At 42.8% G+C, this 10,731-nt stretch overlaps 1 protein-coding gene across 1 annotated transcript; it reads right to left on the bottom strand.

Moving 5' to 3' along the window:
• Nucleotides 1-907: 907 nt before the first annotated feature.
• Nucleotides 908-6,694, bottom strand: LOC120035250 (cell adhesion molecule 3-like). The gene is made up of 6 exons (XM_038982040.1): nucleotides 6,541-6,694; nucleotides 5,303-5,471; nucleotides 5,066-5,145; nucleotides 4,617-4,964; nucleotides 4,119-4,385; nucleotides 908-1,368 (listed from the first exon to the last, which is right to left on the bottom strand). Exons 1-6 carry the CDS (start codon nucleotides 6,590-6,592, stop codon nucleotides 1,175-1,177), a joined length of 1,110 nt encoding a protein of 369 aa, XP_038837968.1. The 5' UTR covers nucleotides 6,593-6,694; the 3' UTR covers nucleotides 908-1,174.
• Nucleotides 6,695-10,731: the final 4,037 nt, after the last annotated feature.

Here is a 10,731-nt window from a genome sequence, read left to right as displayed (position 1 = left end):
ATCAGATTGTTTATAAATACTTTGCTACAATGACACACTTAGTTATCTCCCCACCTCGTTGCCTTTCTTTTAGCATGTGCACGTAGTAAGTACACCATCATACTTTTGGAATAAGTGTCTTTTTCATTCTTTAGTTGTGGATGTTTCATGTAGTCAGCGTGTAACAACTGCTATTTCTAAAGCAAAAAAACAATGGCACCCGGTTTATAACCTAACAGCTTAGCACCATTCCAGCAGGTGGCATCCTTACACACGTTACCGCACTACCTCTCTTGCTCTTGGTCCTCATCTTTGTAAGTCACATTGATTTGGTTTCTTTATAAAAAAAAAAATGTAGTGAACTCCATGACAGTAGCTTAAGCAAGGGGCTATTAGCAGCACACACGTTGACTACAAATGCATGCTGGGCCGGGCATGCCCTAGGCTCCTGAAGTGAGCGCTACTGGAGCAGACAAGAAGACCGACGCTCCAGCCTTTGGGAATCTCGCTCCACGAGCCAGTCAAATTGGGCACGCTCTGCTCCGTTCCAGCTCTGCTCACATAGTCTGGTCCCTACCAGGCTACTGTGTTGCACTGGTAAATGCTTCACAATGTATTTCTTTGTAGGCTATAGCCTGGAAATAATTGAAATAATATCTCCTAAATGATTAATTTTGGTTCCTTCTCAGGCTCCTGACCAACTTAGTGTTTATATGCTGTTTAATATGACATGTAGCCTATTTGAAATTAGGTCCGGTCTAAGGCACTGCATCTCAGTGATAGAAGCGTCACTACAGACCTCGTTCGATTCCATGCTGTGTCGTGATTGGGAGTCCCATAGGGCGGCGCACAATTGCCCCAGCGTCGTTCGACGTTGGTAGTAAGAATTTGTTCTTAATTAACTGACTTGACTAGTTAAATAAAGGTTACATTTACAATTACAAAAATAAAAAAATTCATAATTTCATGTTTATTCAAATACTTTTCATTCAATTCCATATTGTTTGGTTTCAATATTTAAAAACAATTGGTAGGTCCAGATAGTAGATGGATGTTTGTTAAATTGTGATTTTAATGAATGGAGCGAATTTGGAGCGGTGTTTTTTTCTGTGAGGGAGCTGTAGGAAAGGACACCCTCTCATCCGGATTTCCTACCATTCAACTCTGCTCATATGCTCTGACCCCAACCCCTCCTCTACATAAAGGACTGGTCCATTCCGTTGTGGTGCACCGCGTGTTTGTTCTTGTGTCGTAGTGGCAACATGTCTTTCAGCTGGTAGTGGCCCATGCGCGTGTGTTTATAGTAAGAGGAGTAGATGAAACAGGAGATCACCAAGAGGATCACCACCGCAGCTGCAGCCAGCCCTGCAATGATGGGCAGGTAGTCCACTACAGGGCAGGAGAGGAGAAAGAGAGGAGAGGGAGGGGGAGAGAGGAGAGGAAGGGAGATGCAGTGAATTCAGGAAGTATTCAGATCCCTTGACTTTTTCCACAATTTGTTATGATATATTTTGTTATGTTACAGCCTTATTCTAAAATGGATTCAATAAAAAATATATCCTCATCAAAATATCCTCATCAATCTACACACAATAACCCATAATGACATCACAATACCCCCATAATGACAAAGCGAAAACAGTTTAAATATTTAAAAAAATACTTATTAAAAATAAAAAAACAGAAATACCTAATTTACATAAGTATTTGGACACTTTGCTATTAGACTCGAAATTGAGCTCAGGTGCATCCTGTTTCCTTGAGACGTTTCTACAACTAGATTGGAGTCGAACGAGGTCTGTGGTAAATTCTATTGATTGGACATGATTTGGAAAGGCACACAGCTATCAGTAAAAGAAACATAACAGCCCGCTTGGAGTTTGCCAAAAGGCACCTAAAGGACTCTCAGACCTATGAGAAACAAGATTCTCTGGTCTGAGGAAACCAATATTGAACTCTTTGACTTAAATGTCAAGCGTCACGTGTGGAGGAAACCTGGCACCCTCCCTGCGGTGAAACATGGTGGCGGCAGCATCATGCTGTGGGGATGTTTTTCAGCGGCAGGGACTGGGAGACTAGTCAGGATCGAGGGAAAAATGAACAGAGCAAAGTACAGAGAGATCCTGGAGAGACCTGAAAATAGCTGTGTAGCGATGCTCCCCATACAACCTGAGAGAGCTTGACAGGATCTGCAGAGAAGAATGGGAGAAACTCCACAAATTGTACATTTTAAATGTAACCTTTATTTAACTAGGCATGACCAGTTCAGAACAAATTCTTATTTACAATGACAACCTACCCCGGCCAAACCCGGACGACGCTGGGCCAATTTTGCGCCGCCCAAAGGGAATCCCAATCACGGCCGGATGTGATACAGCCTGAATTCTGGGTTAAACTTGGAACATTGATATACTCAGAAGGATAGTATCTGAGGAGTGAAGGAGACTGGTTTTTACATCGGATCTAATGGTTATCTGTAGAAGACAGATGGCTGTGGAATGTGTTGGGGGAGACTGGTGGAAATCATTGGATTAGACATCAAAGGGGGTTGAGGTCAGAGTACCCTTAAGGGAGAAACAATGGTTTATTATCCTATCACTTCCTCTTCCTGTCAGACCATAAAAGATGTAAGGATTGGAGAGAAGGAGGAGTGGCTAAATTGGAGTATATACTGTATTCTTGTGGTGTTGTAAACATGTGTTGTCCGAATGCAGCTGTATTGACCCTCTGGGCAGAATAAACTTGGTTGAACTTTCATAAATGTTCGTTGAGTTTTTCACTCTGAGAATTAGAACCTAACAATTCGAACCAGGGACTGTAGTGACGCCTCTTGCACTGAGATGCTGTGCCTTAGACCGCTGCATCACTCGGGAGCCCAAATACAGGTGTGCCAAGCTTGTACCTTCATACCCAAGAAGACTCTTCGCTGTAATCGCTGCCAAAGGTGCTTCAACAAAGTACTGAGTAAAGGTTCTGAATACTTATGTAAATGTGATAAAGTTTTGTATTTGTTATAAATTTGCAAACATTCTAAAAACCTGTTTTTGCTTTGTCATTGTGGGGTATTATGTGTAGATTGATGAAGTGTGTGTAGATTGATGAGGGGGGGAAACAATTTAATCAATTTTAGAATATGGCTGTAACGTTACACAAGTTGGAAAAAGTCAAAGGGTCTGAATACTTTCCAAACGCAACAAAGCAATCATTCAATGAACCATCCAACCAATCATCCATCCAACCAATCATCCATCCATCCAACCAATCATCCATCCAACCAACCAATCAACCAACCAACCAATCATCCATCCAACCAACCAATCATCCATCCAACCAATCATCCATCCAACCAACCAATCATCCATCCAACCAATCATCCATCCAACCAACCAACCAATCATCCATCCAACCAATCATCCATCCAACCAATCAACCATCCAACCAATCATCCATCCAACCAATCATCCATCCAACCAAACAATCAACCAACCAACCAATCAACCATCCAACCAATCATCCATCCATCCAACCAACCAATCATCCATCCAACCAATCATCCATCCAACCAACCAATCATCCATCCAACCAATCATCCATCCAACCAATCAACCATCCAACCAATCAACCATCCAACCAATCATCCATCCATCCAACCAACCAATCATCCATCCAACCAATCATCCATCCAACCAACCAATCATCCATCCAACCAATCATCCATCCAACCAATCAACCATCCAACCAATCAACCATCCAACCAATCAACCATCCAACCAATCAACCAACCAACCAATCAACCATCCAACCAACCATCCATCCAACCAACCAACCAGTCAGCCATCCATCCAACCAGTCATCCAACCAGTCAGCCATCCATCCAACCAGTCAACCATCCATCCAACCAGTCAACCATCCAACCAATCATCCATCCAACCAATCATCCATCCAACCAATCAACCATCCAACCAATCATCCATCCAACCAATCAACCATCCAACCAATCATCCATCCAACCAATCATCCATCCAACCAACCATCCAACCAATCAACCATCCAACCAATCATCCATCCAACCAATCATCCATCCAACCAATCATCCATCCAACCAATCATCCATCCAACCAATCAACCATCTGTCTCACCTGTGACCTCCACGTTAACAGTCCAGATTCTGTTTCCCAAGGGGTTGATAGCGATGCAGGTGTAATTTCCAGAGTGAGACTTGGCCATGTTGTTGATGGTCACTACAGATCTCTCTTCCGTGGTGTTGGGGGCGGGGGCGGATTGGGGGAGCAACCAATCGTACGAGGGGGCAGGGTTACCATTTGCACTACAGTTAAGTGATAGGGTGTCACCCTCTGTGATGCTCATGGAGAAACATCCAGGACTCATAGTGATCTGAGGCTTGTCTGGGGGGGGGGGGGGGGGGGGGGGCGAAAGAGATGAAACAAGTTGATTAATGAGCGATAAAGAGAAAGTGATGAAACAATTTGATTAATGAGATAGAAAGAGAGATGAGAAACAAGTTGATTAATGAGAGAATATGAAGTGAAAACAACATCAGTCAACGTCATGACTCGTCTGGTTTCTAACTAACGGTTGTACTAAATGTGTGGAGACAGACAACCAGATGGACTCACAGTGCACGTTGATGTTGAGGCCGTCTGATTCCATTACAGGAGGAGGTTGGGGTCCCTCTGGTCCCAGATCCAACATGGCTGAACACCACAACTGGGCCCCGTCATCATCTCTACTAGGGGTGAAGTCCAGGGTATAGGTCCCATTCCCTGGTGTCTTGATGTTGTCCTTGGGTTTCTGTTGTGTGTCTAATTCTGTCTGTTCACCAGTGGTATTGACTTTGTAGAAGGTCACCCTGAGTCTCCCAATAGGAGCGATGTTCTGGACAAGACACTGTAGCAGGTACTGATCCCCCTCAACCATCGGATCAGGGGACTTCCTATAGCTGAAGGAGACACGGTCAGGAAGCTCTGTGGAGGAATGGAAACACACAATGATTTAACAGTGCAGAGCCTTACTAAGAATACATTCAGAAACACCAGAGAAGATAAGAGAGAGAGACATCACTCACTATAAACTGTGATGTTCAGCTGTTCCTGACACTTGCCTCCTTCTGTGTAGCACTGAGGTTTGTTATTCCAGTCAGTCACACTGTCAAATCAAATGAAAAATTTAAAGTGCATTTAAAATGTATCAATAAAAAATAGAAGCCAGTAATGTCTAAAATACCAGTAAAACCATTAATTAAAGGCTATTGAAGCCTTTTTTAACGAGTTTAAAACATCTCAGCTGTGTCTGCCTCTCTTACTTGTCCACCCTCCAGTTTAGGAACTTCACCTCCTCGTCTGTTAGACCCGTCCCTCCCTGGGTGGCTTCCCAGCCCATCTGTACAGGGGTATCTGAGCTGCATTTAGAGGAGGCTGGGTCTCCATACTTCACCACCAGCCTGGCAGGACTGATTACCAGGCACTCAGCATCTGGAAGACCAAAGGTCAAGTTAAAACTTGAATGTTCTGTTATTGTTGATTTTATTGTTCAAACCAAACAGGACGATATTATTGTCTAATGTTTGTCTATCTGTATGTTAATCAACTACATGTTACACTCCATAACCCAGAAGTAGCCACACACACACACACACCATGCTACAGTACATCTCCCGTACTAGCAGACCCCATGCTTCAAATGACCTCTAGTTATCACTATGGCAACACCGGCAACATCTGGACCCTCCTCTTCCTGCCATTGTGCTCTGTGATGCCAAACACACACACACACACTGGCCTACAGCCAGATCCACTCAGAATCTTTGGACTCCAAATACTATTTCACTCTGCCCTAATAAGTAACCCGAAACACACAGGCTTTCCAATTTATCCATTTCAAAAAACTTAAATACATAAAGTACTAAAATATAAAAACATAACAGAAAAACACCTAAGCTATTAGGAGTCGATTGCGTCAATCTAATTGATATAGTAATAAAATCCCCATCAAAATACGTCTGTTGAAGCTTTTTTTGTGTGGGCTGCGTCTCAATCTACTGCATCCGTTCTTTTGTCGTCATTCTGCATCTGCGGTGGAAAGTGGAAGAGCTACGGTGGAAAGTGGAAGAGCTACGGTGGAAAGATGAGACTCTCACGAATATGATAGTGTTCTCCGTTTTGCTCTATGACCCCCACAAGCCCCACGGGACTGAAGTCGGTACCGTCGATGTGCCAACTTCTGTGTAGCGTCCGAACTGTTTGGGCTACAAACTAATATGACCCCACTATGGAAATGGGAAACTCTCAGGTAAAAATAAATACATGGCAGTAGCTTTGTGCCCCCCCCCCCCCCAAAGGGGTTAAATATGTTTCAAAAGCTAAATATATATATTTCCTTCTAAATATTTTTGGGGGGGTACTTACAGAAATCCTAAAAATCAAATAGCTAAATGATCAATGGTATGACCATCTTAAAACAATTCCATATGTTATCTTAGTAGAATGTAATTTACCAAGCACCTGTATCACAACATTGTACTAGACCAGAAATCAAACTTACCGGTGAAGTCACAATACAGAGACAATAATGAAACAAGTATTACAATCTCCATTCCCCGTAATAATCATTGAGCGTCCCTCAGTGAAGGATACTGTATTCTGTTAGGCGAGCTGAATCATTTTTACTGGAAACTCCCTAACGATCCGCCCTCCTCCCCTCTCTCTCTCTCTCCTGCTTCTCTAAGGGCAGTGAGGGGGGAGAGGATGGGGGGGAAGTGTAGTAGGTTCCTGTCGGTGTCATTGGTCTGGAATTTCCCAAAAAACCAGAGAAACATGTTGTTCTGTTACTCCCCGAGACCGGAAACATAGTAATAATTCTGTGTGACAGTACAGGCTAAAGAGAGGTGAGTGAAAGATAGAGAGAGAAAGGGAGAGGGAGATGGGGGAGAGAGAGACCCAAATAAGGACAGTAGTGTATAATGGAGTGTTGAAAATAGAGAACTGTTTGATTTATTCTCTGTGCCACCAGGCGTCTCTCACTCTCACCACAAACACACACTGTCTCATGTGGTGAGCCCATTCTATTGAAATGCAGAGGGCTACTTCCCCAATCACTTTAGTTTCTGTGGGTTTTTTAACCATAATTCTACACCAAAACCAAGCAGCGTTGCCTCATCTTAAACGGCACTGTTAGGATGGTGGACCACTCTTGGTACACATGGGAAACTGTTGAGCTGGAAAAACCCAGCAACTTTGCAGTTCTTGACACAAACCGATGTGTCTGGCTCCTACTACCATACCCTGTTCAAAAGCCACTTAAATATATTTGCCCATTCACCCTCTGAATGACACACATACACAATCCATGTCTCTAATGTCTCAAGGCTTAAAAATCCTTCTTTAACCCGTCTCCTCCCCTTCATCTACACTGATTGAAGTGGATTTAACAAGTGACATCAATAAAGGATCATAGATTTCACCTGGTCAGTCCAATGTCATGGAAAGAGCAGGTGTTCATAATGTTTTGTACACTCAGTGTATGTGTAACAAAAGTATTGGGACAGTGACATAATGTCATGGAAAGAGCAGGTGTTCATAATGTTTTGTACACTCAGTGTATGTGTAACAAAAGTATTGGGACAGTGACATAATGTCATGGAAAGAGCAGGTGTTCATAATGTTTTGTACACTCAGTGTATGTGTAACAAAAGTATTGGGACAGTGACATAATGTCATGGAAAGAGCAGGTGTTCATAATGTTTTGTACATTCAGTGTATGTTTAACAAAAGTATTGGGACAGTGACATAATGTCATGGAAAGAGCAGGTGTTCATAATGTTTTGTACACTCAGTGTATGTGTAACAAAAGTATTGGGACAGTGACATAATGTCATGGAAAGAGCAGGTGTTCATAATGTTTTGTACACTCAGTGTATGTGTAACAAAAGTATTGGGACAGTGACATAATGTCATGGAAAGAGCAGGTGTTCATAATGTTTTGTGCACTCAGTGTATGTGTAACAAAAGTATTGGGACAGTGACATATGTTTTGTTGTTTTGGCTCTGTACTTCAGCACTTTGGATTTGAAATGATACATTGACTACGAGTTTAAACTGCAAACTGTCAGCTTTAATTTGGTGAACCGTTTAGAAATTACAGTACTTTCTGTACAAAGTCCCCCCATTTTATTGGACCAAAAGTATTGGAACAAATTCACTTCTATGTGTATTAAAGTAGTAAAAAGTGAAGTATTTGGTCCCATATTCCAAGTACCAAATGACCACATAAAGTTTTTGACTCTACAATCTTGTTGGATACATTTGCTGTTTGTTTTGGTTGTGTTTCAGATAATGTTGTGCCCAATAGAAATCCATGGTAAATAATGTATTGTGTCATTTTGGAATCTCTTTTATTGTAAATAAGAATAGAATATGTCTCTGAACACTTCTACATTCATATGGATGCTATCATGATTGTGGATAGTCCTGCATTTTGAATACTGATGAGTGAGAAAGTTACAGACCCACAAATAGCATACCCCCAAGACATGCTAACCTCTCACCATTACAATAACAGGGGAGGTTAGCATTTAATATCATACCCCCAAGACATGCTAACCTCTCACCATTACAATAACAGGGAAGGTTAGCATTTAATATCATACCCCCAAGACATGCTAACCTCTCACCATTACAATAATATATATTTTTTTTAATCATCCTTTTTTTTTAACCAGGTAGGCTAGTTGAGAACAAGTTCTCATTTGCAACTGCGACCTGGCCAAGATAAAGCATAGCAATTCGACACATACAACAACACAGAGTTACACATGGAATAAACAAAACATACAGTCAATAATACAGTAGAACAAAATAAAACAGAAAGTCTATATACAGTGAGTGCAAATGAGGTAAGATAAGGGAGTTAAGGCAATAAATAGGCCACGGTGGCAAAGTAATTACAATATAGCAATTAAACACTGGAATGGTAGATGTGCAGAAGATGAATGTGCAAGTAGAGATACTGGGGGGCAAAGGAGCAAGATAAATAAATAAGTACAGTATGGGGATGAGGTAGTTGGATGGGCTACTTAGAGATGAGCTATGTACAGGTGCAGTGAGCTGCTCTGACAGCTGGTGCTTAAAGCTAGTGAGGGAGATATGAGTCTCCAGCTTCAGAGATTTTTGCAGTTCGTTCCAGTCATTGGCAGCAGAGAACTGGAAGGAAAGACGACCAAAGGAGGAATTGGCTTTGGGGGTGACCAGTGAGATATACCTGCTGGAGCGTGTGCTACGAGTGGGTGCTGCTATGGTGACCAGTGAGCTGAGATAAGGCGGGGCTTTACCTAGCAGAGACTTGTAGATAACCTGTAGCCAGTGGGTTTGGCGACGAGTATGAAGCGAGGGCCAACCAACGAGAGCGTACAGGTCGCAGTGGTGGGTAGTATATGGGGCTTTGGTGACAAAACAGATGGCACTGTGATAGACTGCATCCAGTTTGTTGAGTAGAGTGTTGGAGGCTATTTTATAGATGACATCACCGAAGTCGAGGATCGGTAGGATGGTCAGTTTTACAAGGGTATGTTTGGCAGCATGAGTGAAGGATGCTTTGATGCGATATAGGAAGCCGATTCTATATTTAATTTTGGATTGGAGATGCTTAATGTGAGTCTGGAAGGAGAGTTTACAGTCTAACCAGACACCTAGGTATTTGTAGTTGTCCACGTATTCTAAGTCAGAGCCTTCCAGAGTAGTGATGCTGGACGGGCGAGCAGGTGCGGGCAGTGATCGATTGAATAGTATGCAATTAGTTTTACTTGCGTTTAAGAGCAGTTGGAGGCCACGGAAGGAGAGTTGTATGGCATTGAAGCTCGTCTGGAGGTTAGATAACACAGTGTCCAAAGAGGGGCCAGAAGTATACAGAATGGTGTCGTCTGCGTAGATGTGGATCAGAGACTCACCAGCAGCAAGAGCGACATCATTGATGTATACAGAGAAGAGAGTCGGCCCGAGAATTGAACCCTGCGGCACCCCCATAGAGACTGCCAGAAGTCCAGACAACAGACCCTCAGATTTGACACACTGAACTCTGTCGGAGAAGTAGTTGGTAAATCAGGCGAGGCAATCATTTGAGAAACCAAGGCTGTCGAGTCTGCCAATAAGAATGTGGTGATTGACAGAGTCGAAAGCCTTGGCCAGGTCGATGAATACGGCTGCACAGTAATGTCTCTTATCGATGGCGGTTATGATGTCGTTTAGGACCTTGAGCGTGGCTGAGGTGCACCCATGACCAGCTCTGAAACCAGATTGCATAGCGGAGAAGGTATGGTGCGATTCTAAATGGTCGGTAATCTGTTTTGTCAACTTGGCTTTCGAAGACCTTTGAAAGGCAGGGTAGGATAGATTTAGGTCTGTAGCAGTTTGGGTCTAGAGTGTCACCCCCTTTGAAGAGGGGGATGACCGCGGCAGCTTTCCAATCTTTGGGAATCTCAGACGATACGAAAGAGAAATTGAACAGGGAATGTTAGCATTTTATATCATACCTCCAAGACATGCTAACCTCTCACCATTACAATAACAGGAGAGGTTAGCATTATATATCATACCCCCAAGACATGCTAACCACCCCTCATTACAATAACAGGGGAGGTTAGCATTTAATATCATACCCCCAAGACATGCTAACCTCTCACCATTACAATAACAGGGGAGGTTAGCATTATTGGGCGGTATGATATTTGTGTGCCAAGGG

The sequence above is a fragment of the Salvelinus namaycush genome, unplaced genomic scaffold, assembly GCF_016432855.1.
Source record: "Salvelinus namaycush isolate Seneca unplaced genomic scaffold, SaNama_1.0 Scaffold10, whole genome shotgun sequence".
NCBI lineage: Eukaryota > Metazoa > Chordata > Actinopteri > Salmoniformes > Salmonidae > Salvelinus > Salvelinus namaycush.
Note: the sequence above shows the minus strand (reverse complement) of the source record. Positions and strands in the feature narration are given on the sequence as shown.

Excerpts from the sequence above, each read along its gene's own strand:
- LOC120035250 (XM_038982040.1), bottom strand. The coding sequence starts at position 6,592 with ATGGAGATTGTAATACTTGTTTCATTATTGTCTCTGTATTGTGACTTC. Across the intron at positions 5,146-5,302 it reads CTAAACTGGAGGGTGGACAA|TGTGACTGACTGGAATAACA; the intron begins GTAAGAGAGGCA and ends TTGATTTGACAG. Across the intron at positions 1,369-4,118 it reads TGTTAACGTGGAGGTCACAG|TGGACTACCTGCCCATCATT; the intron begins GTGAGACAGATG and ends CCTGCCCTGTAG.